The sequence below is a fragment of the Onychomys torridus genome, chromosome 11 (assembly GCF_903995425.1).
Source record: "Onychomys torridus chromosome 11, mOncTor1.1, whole genome shotgun sequence".
Taxonomy (NCBI): Eukaryota; Metazoa; Chordata; class Mammalia; order Rodentia; family Cricetidae; genus Onychomys; species Onychomys torridus.
In genome coordinates, this window is record NC_050453.1 from 17,915,663 (window position 1) to 17,936,868 (window position 21,206).

Below are 21,206 nucleotides of genomic sequence, written 5' to 3' on the forward strand. Positions count from 1 at the left end.
ATTTTACTTTGTGACTTCAGAATGGAAAAGAGAAAAACGAAAATATTTTAATTAGACTCCCCCACACATTAATCTGCACTCGTTCTCCTGGATGGTTTCTACACAGAAAATTCTGGAAGAATTTTCTTCCACCTGGAGTGGATTAATAACACCCTAGATACACGGGTGTGTCGTGAGATTCTTCACTAAGAATTTAGTCTTCTTAGGATCTGGTTGGAGAGATGTGAATAAAGTACCAGAAGCATGAGGCCCCGAGTTTAATCCCAGAATCCACATAAAAAATCCAGTCAGGTAGCAAGCCCTTCCAGCCCTGGGAAGGATCCCTGAGGCCAGCTGATAGCCTAACCAGCAAGCCCCAACTTCTAGAAAGAAACCCCGCCTCCAACAAAGCAAGGGTTGGTTGTGGTGACTCAAAACTGTAATCCTAGCACTTGGAAGACTGAGACAGGTGAATCGCTATAGGTTTGAGGGCAGCCAGCATGGGCTAAGTAGTGAGTTCCAGGAGGGCCTGCCTCACAAAACAGTAACAACAACAAACGCATCAAAAGGCTGGCTCCTGAGAAATAACATCCAGGTTGATATATGGCATGCACGAACATACATATCACACACACACACACACACACACACACACAAACACACACCAGAGAGAGAGAGAGAGAGAGAGAGAGAGAGAGAGAGAGAGAGAGAGAGAGAGATGGTGGTGGTGGTGGTGAGAATCTGCTTTTCTCTAATTTTAAAGCTAATCTTTGAGAACAGCATGTTCTCTTTTGGTAATCTAGCTGACTTAATGTGGCCTCTGCCCTCTAGATCTATAGGAATCCCTTTGGCCACTTGTTGAAGTCCCACAAATCATATCAGAGGGGCAGTAGTCTGTTGTTGTGTGATTTCTTTTGCCAGCTGCTGAAAGACCAGAATTAGCCTTTTCATATGCAAGGCCCCTTGATGCAAGGTGGCTGAGAGCTGCCCACAGGAAGCTCTGTGGAGAAACTGAGACAGAAAACCCCTTCACAGAAGGAATTCACAGAGAGAACTGCTTAGCTAGGCAATCTCTCTATGTTCTGTGGTCCTTAAAATAACCAGTAACAAAATGTACAACATGGCCGACTCTGTCTCCATCCACGTTCTTAAGCGTGGATACTTAGTGTCAACAAGATAAAACAGAAATAAGTTCTTGCTGTGTATTTATTTAGAATCTCTAGGGGTTTGCCTGTTAAAAAATAAAAATTAACCCTAAACCCACTGGACTTGACCACAGACAAGAAAGCATATGCTTAGCACATGGCTGACATGTGTAAACGTGAGTGCAGTTAGATATTAAAATCCCACCAGCCAGGAGAAGCCCTCCCCATCCCTACCCCTGCCCGCCCTTATCGGAGCAAGCATGCCTTTGATCACACAAGCCTCAGAAGCCTAGCGATATATTAGCCGCCATTTCTACTCTAATTGGAAAATATTTCCCCGTTCAAGTTCAATCAGCATTTCAGTTAAATAGGTAAAAGATGCCCAAGAACTTAGAGCCGGAAAGAACCTCAGAGGCATATCTGGCTCAAAAGGTTTATTTTAAAGATGAAAAGATAAGGTCACTTGTTCAAGACAACACAGCTTAGTCAGCAGAGAAGAGGGCAGATTTCTCATCACCTCCCTCCCTCCTGGTTTCCGGTTTTTAGAAGCAAGACTTTTCCAGAAAGCTCCCAAGTCCTTTCTCTTCAGCTCCTGGTCAGCCCTGCCTGAGGCAAGGCTGTGGATGCTCCAGAAATCAAGGGCACCCCTCCAGAGAAAGTTGCAGGGCACTGGGGGCCAGTGCTGCGGGGTTGTAATGGCATGCCTCGGGAGCTCTGCTTGCAGGGACGCAGTCCAGATGTCCTCACATCCCCTTTGCACATGCAAGCCTCAGACTGCTGCAGTCCTGCCACGCGACAGCAGAGCTGCAGGAGGGTTCCAGGAGCCCTGGGGGATACATTTAAAGGATACCTAGGAAAGCAGAGCAGAGCATGTCACCACACCAGAAAGAAAGGCAGCCCGCTGAAGGGCAGGGGGATGGATGCAGGGACCCTGGCCTCCTGTGCCCTGCCAGCTTCCTCTCATACCCCATCATCGGCTGTGGTGGGGCATGAGGAAACAGCCAAGTGGAATGGCGCACCGAAGTCACACTGAGACAGCCACATGTAGAAGAGAGGGCCCAGTTGCTCGGCAGCTTGAGTGGGAATGTGAGAAAAATCACGGGGATTTCACAGCGCAGGTGGAGTTCAGCACAAACAGCCTAGAGTGTCTTGCTAATCATTAGAGATGGCACCTCTGTACAACATCAAGAAGTGGGGTTTCAGGGGCACTTCCTCCTTTTTGAAAAAGACAACTGTACAGATAATACAAATTTGTTTAAGCTCAAGAAGACCAACAGACCAACTCCAGTTTCCCAGGTAAGGGGTTGGGATGGGAATTTGGTACTACAGCTCAACGCGGCACCCTCATTCAGGAGTCAGTAGCACGCGGAGAGACAGGCACCCTGCTCTCGGCTCCATCTTTGGAACAATAGGCATGCCCAGGACATGTGGGTTTCCGAGCTGCTGTTGGAAGTGTGTGCAAAGGGTTTCTCCATCCCTGTCATCTCACTTTCTGTGAATGGTTTTTCACATCAGTTGTTACCTGAACAGAGGTGTCGACTCCACACAGGCTGGCCCTGAGAAGAAAACAGCTCTCACGCAGCTCCTATAAATTACCCGCTTCTCACTTTAATATCAAGTATGATATGTATTAGAGTGCAGGCTTTGGGCTAGACTCAAGTTGGAAGGCTGTCAAATAAAACACAAAATAGAAAAATAAATCCAAAGTGAAATTTATGACATGATTTTTACTCCTATTACATTCCACTTAACAAATGCATATGTTTTACAATATCTTTAATAATAATTATTAAACATAGTAAAATACTTCCAAACTTGGCTCATTGCATAATTATACTTCGAGTGAAAAAAAAAAAAAAGATGATCTGAGGCCTTGTCAGGATGCCACTTCCTCCCCCCAGCTTTTAACAGAAGCAGGCTCCAGTGGGATAATCCAAGCTGTGTTCAAGAAGTTGGCAAGTAGGTCCAATTAAATGTGGTTTTACTGTATTCTGGCGTTTGCATATCTAGTTTGCCAAGAAGTAATCTTTCACAAAAAAAAAGAAGAAAGAAAAAAGAAAAAAAAAGACAGAAAGAAAGACAGAAAAAAAAAATTTGCACTGGCCCAGAATCAGACTGGATGGTACAATGTATCATATAACTTTACCTCATGACTAAGATAATCTCTTTTTTCTTAAATAGCTATGGAAAATGTATCATCTATCCATCATACTCCTGTGTGAATCACCAAACACCATCCTGTGTGGGACATCTTACATTTATACATGACAAAGCTGGAACTCATCTCAATAGCTCTGTTTATTTTAATTATTAAACTCCGAGGGGTTAGTGCTCAGCCACCTGAGCTTGATGTATTTATTCAGGTGTACTCCAGTCGGATTATCTGAATGAGGCTGTAAATGATCCTATTGACTATTAAATACCCACTTGTCCAAGCAGGAGTTGTACACAGTCACAAACCTGGGTACCTGGAGCTGGGAGGGACGCCTTTCTGAATGTGCAGCCGAAATGCTAGACAGTTCCTTTGCTGGTGTTTTACTGCCCCCGGGGCCTTCATGGAGGAGCTGACTGGAGCAGTCCTTTCCAGCCAACCCAGGCTCTCCATGAACGGCCGGCTGTATCCAAAGTCCAGATGGAAAGCTGTCAACAAAGAGAGTCCTTCCGCCCTGCCCACTGCATGATTCATCCCTGGCATGAAGACAGGCCCGGAGATGGCCCCAACCACCATGACTCCAATAGGTGAGCTAGGCAAGGAGCACAGGTGCTGCTCACTCTGCAGGTCAGCGGGAAGCGATCAGGTCAGGGGGGGGGGGGGGGGGGAGGCTGCAAACCTCACAACCTGGCCTTTGTTACGAATCATCATGAGCTCATTAAAAACACATGCAGAAATGGTTAAACAAAAACCCTCTAAAACCTTTTACAAAATCGCCAGTCTATTAGGGAGACAGAGCCCGCAGCAAACTCTCCCTCCAATGTGTGCAACGGAGCAGCTAATGTCCTTTGGACTCTTGTCTATGGCATCAAGCAAAGGGAAGGTTGGTTCCCCCCCCCCCCAGGGGTGTGTGTGCTTGTTTGTTTTTGGTTGTTGTTGTTGTTTTATTTTTTTTCCTTTATAGAAACAAAATGATTAAATAGAGCAACAAAGAACTGTTTTTACCAAACATGTATTGTTATGCTCATTGCCTTTTACAAAAACTGATGAAAATGATAAGATTGAAGGGGAGATTGTGTCATAATAACAAGGGGGGAAAGAAAAAAAATAGATGACTGTGGCCTGATTGCTTTTGTAAAGTGGCATGGCATCAAAAGAGGGACGTGGACGGATTGAATGGGGACTCTGAAGCCATCCAGTGCTTGGCCCTGCTCCACACACACACACACACACACACACACACACACACACACACACACCTTGGATCATATCTTAGTATAAACACAACTTACAGTCGCATTCCCCTGCTCTGTGGACATCACCCTCCCCCGTGGATGGGCTCACACCCATTTGCCCCATGTATGCCTGCAACAACACAGGGCACACCGGGGACACGGGACCTGACACTGAGATGCTCTGGCTCTGACCTGGCATGTGCCACCTTCTCCTGGTTACAGGGAGTTGTGTCTGTTTTCACGCTGTGTATTTGTCATACTAGTTTTTCTACTTAACGATACTCCAGTGAACATCAATCAGAGCTTTTGATCTTGATTTCTTCAGCCTTGGGGGTGGGACAGGGGTGGTGGTGTCTGTATCCAGTGCAGGCTTGACATAGCAGATTGTCTCTGAGGAGTCAACAATGATGTATCTTCATCTTCGCTTAACTCCCTAAAAGAAATGATACGGACATGGGACCCTGGATTAATTAATGGGCACAGAGAAATTTGTCACAAGGAACCAAAAGTGTGATATCAATGAGAAGAATTGCACACGTGTTCGTACCTACAAGCCTATCTGAGAGTGTGTCAGCTTTTCACAAGTATGACCCTTTCATTTTCACACAGCCTGCAGAAATTGCTGAGAAACCTAAACAAGTTTGAAACTATTAGTCCTTGATGGACTTAAATTTTTTAAAAATCGAGAGACACATGGTGGTGGCACACACCTTTAACCCCGGCACTCAGGAGACAGGCAAAGGGATCTCTGTGAGTTGAGGGCAGTCTGGTCTACAAAGCGGGTTAGTTCCAGGACAGCCAGCCTGTTACACAGAGAAACCCTGTCTGGAAAAAAAGGAAGAAGAAGAAGGAGAGGGAGAAGGAGAGGGAGAGGGAGAGGGAGAGGGAGAGGGAGAGGGAGAGAGAGAGAGAGAGAGAGAGAGAGAGAGAGAGAGGAAAATCTCCATTAATAAAGGAAGGCTGGGAAGGCATTGTGATAGAAAAAAATTTTATCTTGGTATAAAAACAAATTATTTTTATAGTAGTATTGTTCCCTAAAAATCTACTGAGCATCTTCCCTCTGTGAGCTTAATGAAGTGTGCATCCATGTTCACATTGTGCCAAGAAAGAAGTGATAGGGCATTATTCTGCTTTTAGAAATGAAGAGATGAGTGGCAGAGTGGGATGCCTCCTGTGTGGCATGAATATGTCTCCTGACTTCCCTTTGAAGCTTCTTTCCAGTAGATGATGGTGAGAGGGGCTGAGAAATATTCTAGGAAAACGGGGCCAGTAAGGGGAAAGAAACACGGAGGCTCCCGAAGGCTGGCACCTCAGTACCTGACCAATGCTTCTTCTCTGCCTTCCTATGTCCAGAAGCACTCTGGCCATTCCCCAGCTGTATCTGCCAGGACTGAACACTGCCTCGTTGTGGCTGAACAAATAACATTTTTTTTTTTTTTGAAACCCAAGTGACTCTTTCCTAGCTGGGGGCATGAAGGGAAAATGTGAGTTGGGAGGATGCTGTTGGGTTTCAGTTCTTGCAGTGAAGGAGAGGAGGTCCAATAGCCCAGACCCCAGCAGAGAGTACCTTGCTGTATCGAGACCAATTGGATTGGGCCAAAGTAGAGGAAAAGACAGCATTCCAGTCTAGATTCCAACAGCAACAGTTTGTAGCAAACCATGGGCAAGGTAACCATGGCACATATTACAGATGAGAATTTGATCACAGAGGTATGGCCAGGATGGAGATTCAGATTCAGCCTTGATCAAAGAGGAACCTAAAGCAAGGAATTTGACCATCCTGTGCCTCTAAAGAGAGACGTCCATCTTTAAAATGATACCCAGGCAAGGTTTGGGGAATGTGTGAAGTATGTGCAAAGAGTCCATCTTTAAAATGATACCCAGGCAAGGTTTGGGCAATGTATGAAGTATGTGCAAAGACCTGAATCTGCTTCTCTCTCCCACATCTTGCCTGGGTTGGTTTCTTACCAGAATGAATGACTTGGAAGTCACTTCTGTGCCTGCCAGCTTAGAGTGTTCATGAGTCTAGGTTAGTCCCAATGTGAGAGAACATGCATAGCAGCAACCTGGGAGGAGAGACCATCAGACAAACACCACAGATCTTGACATCGTGGAGAATTTCTGAGCCGTTCAATCCTTAGATTTTCATAATTTGAACAAGAAAACTAATTTATTATTTTAAAGACAATCAGTCCAGAATGCAAATATTCAGACTAGAGATGCAGAACTAAGTTTTGATTGGTTTCTTGCTTATAAAACTTCACTGTTATTTTTGGAAAGATTAAAATATATATGTATTAATACATAAAAACAACACGAGGATTGATAGCCTCATTCTTTGAGGTGTTATTTGACTGACTTTTAAACAACAGCGCGTCAATCATTCAAACCCTTCCATGCTGGTCAAGCCTACAGAACGCCTGTCATGTGTTCACTACAGTATTATTCTTACTGCAAGATAAGCACCTTTACACAGCAGACCGAACAAATGATGACACACTCCCTCCCTCCCTCCCCCTTTGCACAGAAGTGGTTCTAGCATTGCTTCGAGGCATCCCTCAAGTAAAATAACATATAAATAGAACGTGAGAAATCACCACATTTTTCTAGACTTCACACTTACTATGAAAAGCAAAAGTTCTTTATGCCCCAACACATCCTCTAATTTCTCTGCCTTTTGCTGAAGCTTTTCATCCAGTTTGATGTCATTTATTGTAAGGAGCCCCAGAAATGCCTCAGCTCCTTTCTCTTCAGGCTCAGGGCCCCCGCCTGGTATATTAACACATAGCTAGCTGGTACCCAGGGTGGTACATAGGCCGATATAAATTGGAGTTTTCATTTCAAATTTGTTCCCCCCCCCCTTTTTTTTTAAATGGTAAAGAAACATGAAAACAACTTGGCTGGAAAACTCAGTTGTGCCATGGTGTCACAATCACTCAGTGAATAAACTTTACCCTCTCGAGGTAAATAAAAAGCCACGGAGAAAACTAGAAAGCAGCATCCGAGGTAAGAACTGCAGTCCGTGCTTCGGAAACAGTCAGACCTAAGGAAACACTCATGCAGCAGACGTCAGCATCTCTTGAGATTATTCACTTGCAGAATCTTGGGGATTTGGAAGAGATCTGAAATTTTACACAAGAGACTCCTACCCTATGACTGTACATTGGCCATAAACCTGTGTCTCTGTGTCATTTCTCCCTCCTGCCATACTGAATCTAGAACCTTCTTTGTCAAAGCCAGGTAGAAATAACTTTACAAATCTAATTTTCTTGAGATAGAGTTTGTTTTTCCTTTGCTTTCTTGCTTTCTTTTTTCTTTCTTTTTTTCTCCAATTTCTTCTATTTGAAAAGGATTTTAAGTAATGGAGAAACTGTTCTAAGTTAGAAATTGAGATTTTTTTTCCACTAAATATACATAAATGTCACTAGTTTCTGTGGTCTTCCAGCTCCCCGGTCATCGATACTTTCCTTCAGTATTTTAATTACTGTGCTATTGTGCTTTTCCCAAAATGGTCCACAGCGACCTGCTCGGGAGGCATTGCTGTCTAGTGAACATGCAAAAGTTTCAGTATTACCAAGCCATTATATGTGCTATAGTTTCAAAGAAAAGGCCCATGTATATTTTCAATCTCTTAAAAAAAATTTTTTTTTTAAGAAAGAAAAGTTTAAATGCCTTTACTATGATCAAAGCTCATCTCAGATCATCAGAAACACAAAATGTTAGTCATTAATAATCCCCTCAGATTTTAAGGTGACCCACATTTCAATGAACTGTATGTCTTCTTTTTACAGGTTTGAGTAACTATATTCCTACATGCATGATTGATACATATCTTCTAAGTTCAGTCACATATATCAAAAGTTAGCTCTGGCCTGGCATGACACATAAAGTCATGCTACTCTTTCAAGTTCAATGGCATCTACACACTTTCTGTATTAAAACAGATTTAATCTACTCACACACGTTTACCAATATTAAAATGCATTCTTTCATGCTCCACTTCCTATGAACTACGAGTTCACTTCTGGCAAACTTGACTATTTGGGACAATGACTTTTAAAAATTCCTATAGTCACATTAAGCATGCATGTTGACACTTAACAAAGGCCACCTAATTTAATGATTAACTGCAAAGATCATAACAGACGTAGGCCGGTGCTTTTGGTGAATGGGCCCTCTGAATGTCACAGGGGCTCTCAATGCGCCCTGCCCACACTCAGTGAAACTGCTCCTGCCTGAATGTGCTACACTTTAAAGCCAAATGGGATTTGGTTGTTTTTGTTTCGTTTCGTTTTGTTTTGCCTCTCCTTCCCAAAAGAGACAGAGTTTCCTAGAACCTAATAGCAAATCCATTCCTAACACTTAGAGAAGGACATACCTTATTGGGGGAATAAGTGACCACGAATTCAAGCTAATCTTTGGTTTTAGAAAATACTGTTAAAGATACCCTTCCAACTAAAGAAAAGCATCATCCCATATAAAGCTAGAAATTCAAATGAAATTAGTAAATACCAGAATAGAATTGGGAAAAGTAACTGAATACTTCATCCCTCTTCGTAAAGCCCCTGATGCAGGTTTAGAAAAACAAAACAAAACAAAACAAAACAAAACCCTAATTTCTTTCAAGGGCTTGAATGTCCTAGAAAAAAAATAATAAAGCTATTCTTTATGTCTGAATTACCTGGAGAATTAATTACAACTTATTTAGCATAAGCAGAGACATAATAAAGAATTTGGATTTTTAAAGGAAAACAACCGTTCAACTATTGCTAGTCATTGATTCATTTCTACCAGCCAACCTTTCTCTTTACAGTGTTGCACATTTGGATTTCTTCCACAAAAAATTACAAGAGTCACTAGGTGAGGATTTTTATTTTAAAGGTACTGGTTTGCAAAACTGCCAAAAGCTTCATTTCTGAAGTTTCTCTTAAAATGGATTTCTGAAAGCTCTCAATGTTGTCCCCAACATGCCACCATTCTATAAGCTGATGAGTAGGGTGGAGAAGGCTCCAGACAGAAAACATCGGACAGAGCTAGTTAGATAAGTGACTCTATGTCTGGACCAAAGGACCACAGTATTATGCCAGGATTCCCCAGGCAAAAGGTAGAAAAAAAAAAAAAATCTAACATAAGGGACAAAATCCTGTCAGTGTAATAAAGTTGGACTCTGGCCAAAATGAAATTCCTAAAAGCTATTTGCTTTAAGAAATAATAAAGCCACTGCTTTCTTTTCAGATGACATTTTCTCCAGGTTTTAACGCAGAGGACTCTCGTGAAAACGGCATCTCTTCTGTCCCCAACTTCAAACCTCACACTTGCTTCATCCACTGAACCTTATTGGCAACTTCAAACACTGAAATAAATAATAATCGATTGAGGTCATTATCCACAATTAAAGATTTTCTACCCGAGGTATGTGCAATTTCCTCTATTAGGTTAAAACTCAAATTTCTCAACTTCATAAGAATGAACTAGTCAAACGGTGCAGGAATTTTTGAGATCTTAAGATAATAAAAAATTTTGTATTGGATTTTTAAAACTGGGGTTTCTCAAGGTTTTTTTTTTTTTTTTTTAAATGTATCTTATGTTTTATCTGTAAAACTAAGATGTTCAAGACTTTTAAAGTAGAATTGCTTCTTAGTTTAAAAGACCCAGCTATTTTTTATAGTACTTCAAAACAAAAATTTACTTGGGAAAGCATTTTTTAATACTTATTAATTTAATGTGAGCTCATCCTTATTAATATAATGTACACCTTTTTCTAACCTTCCAAAAACCTGTTTTTAGAGACTCATGTAAAATCTGCTAAGGGTAAACTTTACTTGATTCACCTATTAATCTGATAGCATAATTAACTAGGAAAGAAATCCCCAACTGGTATCCTCAGTGTCTTCTACTTGTGGGCTATTCCCCAGGGTACACCTAGCACACAATGCTGGGCCCATAGCAATCCAGGGCGTAAGTGATTATCTGAAAGAAACAGATGTTTTCAAAAGTAAGTGAAACCATATTTTCACTCCGCATTTAGGGATCAGCCAGATGTCACAGGAGGGCCTGATGGTACAGGTTTCCAACTGGATTACATGACAACGTTCTTCAATGTAGTGAATAAACAATGGATTCTTGCATGTCATACGCCAAATGTGACCATTTGTGTAATAACATTCTATGTCTGTTCTACAGTATTTTAAGAAGCTATTTCCAAGTCATAATCAGAAAGTACGCTGTGTTGAGTACATGAAGGATGCACTACTAAGGAGGTTCTCACTTAACAGTAAGACAGTCAATGGGATTGAATGCTACATCAACCCTCAACATCTTCGGGAAGCTTTAGGGTACAGGAAAATGAAAGGCATCTCTCCTTCTCACTTGCTAACTGCTCAAGGAACTGTGGAGACCACATGAAAATGTTCCCTTCAAGTGAAATGTTGTTTAAAACACTCAGTTACATTATTTTTTCAGATAAAAATTGAATATATCACTCCAAACTGTAAATTATTGCTTGTATTTTATGATAAAACCTTCACGGATTTCTAGACAAAGCCATCAAAGACCTTCTAAAGGGTGTGTTTCACACTATAGATTCCCCCATAAAATATTAACCTTACCATGGGCTTTTTGGTGTAATATCTTAAGACAGTAGTTGTGTAAAACTATTACTTTCATATTTGTCTTTAGGATTGGGAGTTATGGACAGTTCAAGATTTAGTATTTATACATCCCCAGGACCTGGGCCCCACTGCAATCTACGGCCAGTGTGACAATTCCCCAAAGTCCCACATACATGTGTTCTGTCAATTCTGCGGGCCAACCAGCCCTTACCAGCCGCACACCCAACACGGCAGGGAAGAAACTGGGGCAGGGCAATGACTAAGAGGAGGGATAGTTCTTTCTAATGATGCATGGCGTAAGTATGTTTTAAAATTAGAACTTAAACACTACAATCTTTTGAGTTCTGGTAAGAAAAACGGACATACACAGCTAATCTTAACAACCGAATGCCTGCTAATTCAATTGCCTAGACTTCCACTCATTAGCCAAGCAGTGTTCCAAATTAAGACATCCGGTCTCCTTCAATTTTCCACTTAAGCCAGAACATGGGAGAATGGATTTGACCAATCAACTTAGGATAAAACCATGCAAGGAAAGTGACTTACATTGTATATGGGTTAATAGCTGTGTGTCTTATGAAAAACCTACCTCGCCACTTGAAGTTCTTTGTATTCACAATTATCTAGGGAATTACCTCAACAGTCTTGATCTACACTGTAGAGATGGGTCATATTTTTGAATGTGCATTTAGTGTCTTCTTAAATGATGAGAACATGAACATTTCTGTCTGGGTGACCCTAAAGCATTCTAATAACTTCATAACCTGAATAAAACTGACAATGCCACGCACTATACAAACTTCAAAATCTGTTATGCAATCATAATACAAAAACCACACAGGGAATTCTCAGTTCATATAATTTATTGCAGTTAGCACACAGTTTAAAAATTCACCAACACACCAATAGTACAAAACTAAACAGCATTATAAGTTATTCCCCCTCAGGAAATAAAACATACTATGATTGTCAAAGCTAGATGTCAGTCTAAGATTTAGAACAAAGGAAGAATGTGAAACTAAGAAAAAGAAAAAGCAATCACTCACAATGACCACAAAAAAGAAAAAATCCAAAAAAAGTCCGTTCTCTCACAGACATTGATTGTCTTCTCTAAATTAATAAAGATTATTTTAACATAAACTGTATTAAAAAAACAAACAAAAAAAAAAAAAACTAGAAACTCTTCAAGTAACTAAAGATAATGCTCCAAGGCCATTTTCACAGCTTTTTTTGTTTGTTTGTTTGCTTTAAATGCCATTACAGCCAAATTAACATACATTTGACCAAATATTTCCAAAACAGTCCAGCAACACACAATGGAGTTTTCCATTCAGTATCTTAAGCACAAAAATAGGCTATGTTTACAGTAGTTAAGGCGATCAAATTTTAAACAAAAGCAATTAAAAAAGAAAAAGGGAAAAACAACAAACATTTTCCATGCTACTCCCATAGACCTTATTTGTAAGTGCAAGACAGGAAAACAAACACTGTGCAAAATGCTTCTCCCCTGCGTGCTGGTCATTAAAACCACACGTTGGGCTGCAGCCTGTGCTGCCGATACACATAGTCTACTAACCCCCTCCCCACGTCAATCAAGGCAGTTCAGTCCTTTCAGCCTGGGGCTTTTTCAGTCCATAGAATCTTTTCATGAGTTAGGGGGTAGGGGGAAGGAAAGGAAATAGGGAGAAAAAGAAAAGGGAAGAAAAGAGAGAGAGAGAGAGAGAGAGAGAGAGAGAGAGAGAATGACCTATGACCTATTGTCAATTTGTGCAGTAGTTATTCTAAAAACGCTCAGCTGGGTACATGTGTACACCTAAACTCTGAGCTGGCATGGGTTCTGTGCAATTACAAGTGTGTTATAAATGCACACTGCACATGCAAATCTTTAAGCCGTTTGTAAACATTTATATGTTCCTTGTAATGTAGCGAAGTTATCAATTTGCAGCTTAAGTTTTTATTCAGCTTAACAGTTTCAACTTAAAGACAGTGGGAAAAGTCAATTTAAATTATATAAAATAAAAATAAAAACAGTGCATTTACGTTCTTCGTAACACCAGTTTTTTTCCCCAAATGGTGCTATTTTTCTAAGGAAATTAAATAATTTTAAACTCACTCGTTAAAGTTATACAATGCAAACAAAGACAAAAAATATATTGAAACTCATGCATTTCTGTAGCGTTAATATTTACTTTTCAAGACTCAACTAAGAGCATCAACACAACCTGTCAAGTTCTTTGACACCCCCCCAGCCCGTGTAATCAATTACAGTATACAAGAACAGTAATTCACATTTTAAACACACAGTTCAACACTGCTGAAGCTGCAATATCCTTTTTCATCTCAAGCAAACCTTCACAGAGACAGTCCCAGTGACCCAGTGTACTGTCAGAATTTCTCTCACTGGGAACTGTCAGAAAACCAGAAGTTGCCACAGAAAGTTTTAAGTCAACTGCTTGTTTAAAAATAGATAATCCAGCATTTCAGAAATTTTCCATTTGGGTCTAAAAGCATTCAGGTTTCCAACAGCCAGAAAATATTCATGCAATTTGAGACATATAAAGAGGCTAATAAAACTGGAGGGAATTTCTACTTTGAAAACCAAACAAAACAATGTGGGGCACAGGAAAAGCGCTCAAGACAATGCAGTGTTTACAAAATTAAGCCATATGAAAGCATTTGTGACAGAACCATTTGTTGAGAAGGATTTATTGGCTAACTTGGCCTACCCCTCAAAGGAAAGACACCTCTCTACTTCTGACTTGCTCTAAAGTTTCTTTTATCAGAATGCTAAATTAGTGAGATTCTCATGCTATTATTCTAAAGTGCAAAAACAAGTTAAGATCCCAACTTTTCAGTTCCAGGAAACAAGACTGCTTTTAGACCGTACCACAACTATATAGAGATCTATGTATATATATGTATATATATATATATATATTATTTATATATATATATAAAATTATTTCCAAAGTTCTTGAGAGCTATCTTCTAAGGTCCAGTCTCTGACAGTGGGCAAGCTCAGTGCTTCGCTTTTGACCGACAAGGAGTTCACCAACTCACAGTGGAACTTGCGGATGTGTCTGTACAGGTCTCCCGACTGCGTGAACCTGCGCTCACACCACTTGCAGGCGTGGGGCTTCTCTCGAGTGTGCACCACGGCGTGGCGGCTCAGGTTGTGTGAGTACTGGAAACTCTTGCCGCACTGGGTGCACGTGTAGGGCTTCTCCCCCGAGTGAGTCCTCTCGTGGCGCTTGAGGGTGTACATGCAGGAGAAAGTCTTCCCACACAGGGAGCACGTGGGCACATTGACATCGGCGGCAGGCTTGCTGCGGATGCCATCCTGCTCGCGGAAGTGCGTGCTCAGGTGGATCTGCAGGATGTGGGGGCTGGGGAAGACTTTGTTGCACAGGGGGCACATGAAGATCTGGCCTGCGGGGCTGAGGATGTTGGAGACATAGGGAAGCAGACTGCTCTCCATGCCCCCTTCCACCTGGACCCGCTCGCTCTCTGGGGTCATCATCTCGTCGTCGCTGGCTTTGTCCTCCCGATCCAGCTCCCTCAAGACCGAGTCCTCCCTCAGAGGAGCCAGGTGGGCCGGCTCATACTGTACCCTGGTGTTAGTGCTCACACTCTCTTTCACAGTGCTATGGTCCATGTCATAGTCATTAGTGCCAACATCACCCTCATCACAGGACGCCTCTTTCTCCACCTTCACCTGCACCAGGTTGCTTCTCAGCACGTCCTGTGAAGAGAAATAAGAGCTGTTCAGATTTTCAACTCCTGAAAGGCTGGACTTGACAGACAGGTCCAACACACAGTCAACATCTGCCGAATCCCTCACGGAGGTGACAGACCTCTGGGACAAAGACTCTGTTGAGCTGCAGGGGCTGGCTACTGTTTTTCCAGCTGCTGTGGCGTGTGGCTCGGCCTCTCCGCCAGCCTGGGGGATGCCTGCTGAGTCTGAGGGCAATCGCATCCACATGTTCCCAGGCTCAGCTGCCAAGTCCCTTTTGCTGGGTAGAATGTTCAATTTCTCATCTTCGCCTTCATCTTCATCACTGGGCAGGTCACCTGCCATGTGGCTGCTGCCGTCTGAGAGGCTCTCGACTTTGTCCGAACAACTTGAAGCGTCTTCTTCTTTTTTTGTGCTGTCTGCCTCTGTGGTGGCTTTCTCTTTCAGCTTCTTTTTGCAGACTTTGACAATGTCATACATGTGGAGATAACTGGCAGCTGCTAGCACGTCCTCAATGGGCAAGTCTTTGAACTGGAGTTTCCCTTCATACATGAATTCAAGCAGGAGAGCGAAAGCGGGGGCTGTCACAATGTCGCTGTTCAGATGAACAATGTCTCTTTTGTCCAGCTGGTCCTTGTAAAAGAGGTGGAAATACATGCTGCATGAAGCCAGCACAGCTCGGTGCGCCCGGAACTGGGCATCTCCCACCAGAACAGTGCAGTCACAAAGAAAGCCCTGGTGTCTCTGCTCGCTCAGACACTGCAGCAAATGTCTGCTGTGGTCTGGAAACTCCATACTGTCTTCATAACCTGGGGAAAGAGGAGGTTCTCATTAGAGCCTGGTTACGAGTTTAGCCTCTAGTCCCCACTTTAAAGCAAATCCGCCTTAGTGGAGAGTTCCCTGTCTATGAATTTTAAATCAGGCTCACACCCCACAGGACTACCAAGTCACACATGCGACCTAAATGCACTTGCCAAGGACTCCCTCACCCTTCTCCAAACTCCTGGTCAAGTTTAAAGACTTCCTTTAGCTATAGCCTATTACTGAGGACAAGAATCCAGACCTCTTCCAGGAGAAATTTAACCAACTACTGAGCAGATGACGTTCCACAAAACCTACAAGACAGCTTTAACTTCAAGAACTCACAATAACAAAGCTAAGTTCCACACAAATTCTGGAGGAGTCAAGAAAACTTGCCCAACCATTCTTTTGATTTTATCACTTTTCATACCTGACTACTTAGAGAGCAGAATGAACACACACACATTTGGCTGAAATGAGGAGAAAAAAATGAAATTGCATAATTAGTCCAGAAATCAGCAAACAACTTACTTTTAAAGTCAGAGTGTTACTACAACAAAAGCCCTGTGTGTGTAAGAACAGATGTTGGTGCCGTAAGATTTGCAGGTAGTGCACACGCAGGAGATCAAGACAGAACTGCACCGACAGATGGAAAAGATCATCTTTACTATGAACAAATCCAAACATTTTCAAATGAATGGGGGGGGGGTTCTTTGTAGAACAATATTATTAGCACCCAGAGAGGCTGTTAACTCTGAATATTCTCATCTAAACTTTGATCTATTACAGGGCAAAACAAACTCCATATTAAAACGAATCGAACTTTTACCACTATAAAATGAGGTGCAAAAACTTTATAGGTTCACTATTTAGTATTTTTAAAAAGGCTTTCTAGAAAAACAAAACACTTTTTTCCCCTGGCTCTGCCTTCCCTCACCAACAGAAAATACTTTGTTTCAATAATAACTCAGATCTTGTTTTCCCAGAAGTTCTGTTCTTTCAATTATGCATCTTTGCCTTGTTTTCTGGCAGGGGAGGAGGTGAGGGAGGGAAGGCAAAGAACCGTCAAAATTCAACTGCAGTGGCTAAAGATAAAGAGCCCACTTCCCCATCTTGGGAGCAGAAGCAGGGCTCCAGCCATCCACCTCACCAAGTGCATCTGAGGATGGTGGTTATGGAGTTAATATTCAGACCCAGCTTCCCTCCTCCACACGCTGCTCAGACAGTCAAACTTTCATCCTAAACTCAGATACCTCCTGAAAGACACCACCAATAGAATAAACCAAGATTTACAATACAATCACTTTAAGTGCCCCACAGCTAACATCAATCCTAATCCTGGAGAGGGCTAAAAATAAAGATTGGAGGGCAGCTCACAAGGTAGCCGTGATCAAATTAGGAGGCTGAGAGGACAGAGAGGGCCGAAGAAGGAAGCTTATAAACATCTGATCCAGCTGACTGTGGCCATATGGCAGCTGCTGCCCAGATAAAGAGATTAAGAATAGAGGGTGCGATTACAGCTGTCTGGCCAATTCAGGCAGCTCGAATCTACAAGTTCTAAATTAGTCGCTAACACTGAAACTCCTGCAAATAATTATTGTTATGCTGAAATAAAAGACCTCTTAAATATATATTTGAAAGAGAAATGAGGAAACTGGTCAAACTATTCTCCTAGGGACAAAAGTTGTCTGTCTTTCTTTTTTTCACCCCTTCTTAAAAAAACAAAAAACCCAACAACAAAAACCCTCCGGTTTCAAAAGCACTACAGCTGTATGCTGCTTTCAGTAATGCTTGCCGAATGTTTTGAGGAATAAAGTTTCACAGTGGAATTAATTACACAACAACCTAGCTTCTTAACCAGAATAATCTTCTCATATAAGTTTGAAAGCTGGATTCCAGACAGTTTACTGTTTCTGCCCCCCCTCAAGCAAAAGGAATCTAAACAGCACCGAACAACAAAAGGCATCTTAATCCAAAGTGATCTCAAAAAGCCATATTCCAAAGCCTTTCTTACCATCTGAAAACTTGAAATATTTCTGTGTATTAAAGTTATTTACTTCCTCAAAGAAAAGAAATAAAAATTTAAACCAAGCAAGCCCAAGACTTTCAACTCCAGTAAGACCATCACTTCATGTTCAATTTCACATATTATTCATAAAGTGAATTAGAAAAGTAATGTGATTTTTTAAAAAAATTAAATAAAACACCCAAACAGAAAGATGCTCCATCTAATCTCTCGCTACCCCTACCTTTAGGACACATAAACTTGATTAAGTCCTTCCCTCGGAGTCTTGCTGGCTCCAGGTCTGTTACATCGGTGGAAAAAAAGCAGACTAAGAGAGACAGATGCAAAGTGGAGATGATGTTGGAGAGGAATGAGATACCTTCCCCAGCACAGATCGGCACACACTAACTCCCTGTCTGTGTGTTAGAATAAAAGGCTGAGGGATGGCAGGCTGTCAGCTGCTCTGACATCATGTTCAGATGGAAAAGCTACCTCCAGCTGCGCTCCTTTAATGCCATATGCTACTCCTCTCCACTCCTGCCACCAGCTTCTTCTTAGGAGAACTTTTCTCTTCTGTTAGTATAAACAAAATACTTCAAAGTCTTCCTTTCCCCCCCAAACTTTCTAACAGAAGAAACTGAAAAACTCAGCATATGGAGTCCTACTGTATTTATGGAATCGCAGCACTCCTGCCTCAAGTCGGTGGACTGGCTTACATATGACAGCACACTCAAGCTCAGTGCTATTCAGGAAACCCACATTCACTTTTATTCAACTCCAACGTCGAGTTTCAAAGGCAGCTTGGGGATATTTTTAAACCAACCCATTTGACATCTCCAGTCCCATTTCAACATTATTACAGCATGTTTTTCCCCCTGCGGAGATAATGGTAGACATCTCCAAAATGTTGGCAGACTTATTAAAAACTCTTACTTCAGCGTGGCTCACCTTATTATTTCACTCTTACTTAGCAACATATCTGCAACTACCTCCCAGGAAAATAATTCACACTGCCACTGTGAATGCAAATTTCCATTCTCAGCATCAACAAACTGAAACTGCACTTTCTGAAATCCTGGAAAGTATTTCAGCTCAATAAGGCAAATTAATAAACCAACACAACCCGCTACAGTCAACTCAGAGTGACCACATCTCATCTTTCTGCTCAGAGAAGGCGTCATTTTGTTTTGCCCTTGGTCTCTATCGCTTTGGGGAAGGGGTTGTAATCACAGGAGAGGTGAGAAGCCAAGTGTAGACTTTGGGAACTTTCTTGGCCAGAGTTTGTGGGTCTTTTCTAATGGCTGTTGAAATGTCAATGTAACCGGGGCTGGGCCGCCCGGTTCCCTGCAAGGTGCTGCTGCGACATCTCTGAATGTCAGGACACATCACCCACAGACTTGGGAGGGTGAAGAGTAGAGAAAAAGAAATCGGGGCCGGAGGCGCAAACGTCCCAACCCGGGCGACCACCACTTAGGCTCGCCTTAGAAAAACCGAGGCAGGGAGCTAGAGAACAAAACCCCAACTCTGTCCTGCCCTCGCTCACGACTCACAAACCTAACTTTCTCTAACTTCGCCGTGAACGACACGATTCTGAAGTCGTTCTGGAGGCACACGGTGCAGCTACATTACTTCCCTGCCACACACACACCCTCTTCTCCGCAGATGCCCTCGCCCCATTCCAATGTATCCGACATTAATCACCCCGTTTACCCAGTGGGGTGGCGGTGGGGGTGAGTGACAGTTTAATGAGCCCCAAGCACCGCAATGGCCCGGAGACATCCACTCCACAGACCAACCCGTCCAAGTCTCGCTGCCGCGGACCCACGGAGGTTCCGTGAGGTTTGGGGTTTTGTTTCTCAGAGGTGGGGGCAGGGTGCCCGGGGTGTGTGTGAGGTTTGAGGTGGTGGTGGTGGGGAGTGAGGGGGGGAGGATGCAAATCTTCGCGCAGTTCGCCGTGCATAAAGCACTCAGGGAAAGAGGAAGGGTGAAACCACCGGGAAGGAGGTGCAGGGCAGAGAGCCGGTGCAGCAGGAAAACACCTTCCACAACGGCCGAGAAAACAGACCCGGGTCGCGGCAACAACAAAAGAAAAGTCGCCAAGAAGCGGCGCGGCGACCGCTCCCCCGCCGCCGCCGCCGCCGCCGCGCGCCAGCCCCCGGGGCCTCCCCGGCAACCGCAACCCGGGCGCCGCGCCCTCCCCCTCCCCCGGCCCTGCAGCTGCACCGGCCCGGGAGCCGCGGCCGTCCCGGGCGCTGCAGCTGCGGCGGCCCGGACCCCTCCCCCGCCCGCCCGCCCGCCCGCCCGCCCTCCGCACCGGGAGGCGCCGCCGCAGCTGCACCGAGTCCGCCCCGCGCCGCAGCTGCACCGGCCGGGGAGCGCGGCCAGGCGAGGCGAGGCGAGCCCGCACCGCCCGCCCTCCCTCCGCCGCACTAACTAACTCCGCCCGGCGGGAGCCCCACGGCCGGCAGCGGGGCAGGGCGGGCGCGGGGACTCACACGGAGCGGCCCGAGTCGCCGCGTCCCCGCCGCGTCCTCCTCCTCCTCCTCTGCCGCCGCCGCTGGACTTGTGGGCGTCCTCCGCCGGCCCCCGCCCGCCCGCCCGCCGGCCCCGGCCCGGGCCCCGCGCGCCCCCGCCGCCCCCCGCCCGCGCTGGCAGCCTGAGGCGCGCGGCCGAGCCACAGGGCCCCACTCTTTCAACGGCTCCCCATGGCAGCAGCCCAGCGGCGGCCGCAGCCTGCCAGACGCACGGGCGGGAGCGGGCGGGCGGGCGGGCGAGCGCGGCGCCGGGCCGGGGGGGGGGGGCGGGCGGGGCGCGGGCGGGGGGGGGGGGCGGACGACGCACACGCACGCACGCGGCGGCGCGGCCCAGATGTGGCCCCGCCCGGCCGGGCCGGGCCGCCCCGCGCCGGCGGCTCTGCGATTGAGCGAAAGCGGCGGGGCCCCGGTCCCTGGCCCGCCCTCGGTCGCAGCGTTGCCCAATAGGAGAGGGGTGTTTCGAGAGGGGCGGAGGAGCGGCGGGACTGACGGGGCAGCTCGACCAATGGCAGTGGCGGGCAGGAGCTGCCGCCTGCGCGCGCCAATCGCAGGCGGCGACTGTTGGGTGGGCGTGGCCTCCTCGGGGGAGGGGCGGAGTCCGCGGGCCGCCGCGGCGGCGGCGGCGGCGGCGGCGGTGGCAGCGGCGGTAGTAGCAGCAGCGGCGCCCCTCTGGGTGACTTGGCCGTGAGAAAGTGAAAGGAGCCCGCAGGCGGCGGCGACAGCTGCGCGGGGAGGGGCCTGTTTCCAGGCTGGAGACGAGCGCGTTCTGGGGGGTGTGGAGTGAGTGAGTCCGCGTGCACCGCGACGGCCATAAGTATACTTTTACACGGGGCAGGTGTCCCGGGGAGGCCGAGCGCGCGGGGCCGCAGCTGGCCAGGGCCGGCCTGGGGCGGCTGGGTCTGGCCCTCCTGCGGTGCACGCTTGGGCAGCGTCCGCGGGGACGCGCCGCCTCCGGCCTGCCGTGTCTGCCGCCAGGTGCACGGGGGCCGCCAGCTCGGAGCGGCTGCGAGA

At 45.1% G+C, this 21,206-nt stretch overlaps 1 protein-coding gene across 5 annotated transcripts; it reads right to left on the reverse strand.

Annotated features, from left to right (window-relative positions):
* Positions 1–11,967: 11,967 nt before the first annotated feature.
* On the reverse strand, positions 11,968–20,456 carry Zbtb18 (zinc finger and BTB domain containing 18). Of its 5 annotated transcripts, XM_036202644.1 has the most exons (3): positions 17,906–18,278; positions 14,977–15,664; positions 11,968–14,864 (listed from the first exon to the last, which is right to left on the reverse strand). In XM_036202644.1, exons 1-3 carry the CDS (start codon positions 17,916–17,918, stop codon positions 14,855–14,857), a joined length of 711 nt encoding a protein of 236 aa, XP_036058537.1. In that variant the 5' UTR covers positions 17,919–18,278; the 3' UTR covers positions 11,968–14,854. The 5 variants fall into 5 exon arrangements, with proteins under 5 accessions (XP_036058537.1, XP_036058534.1, XP_036058535.1 ...); XM_036202641.1 differs by lacking the exon at positions 17,906–18,278 and adding an exon at positions 20,157–20,456 and having other exon boundaries at positions 11,968–15,664; XM_036202642.1 differs by lacking the exon at positions 17,906–18,278 and adding an exon at positions 19,976–20,135 and having other exon boundaries at positions 11,968–15,664.
* Positions 20,457–21,206: the final 750 nt, after the last annotated feature.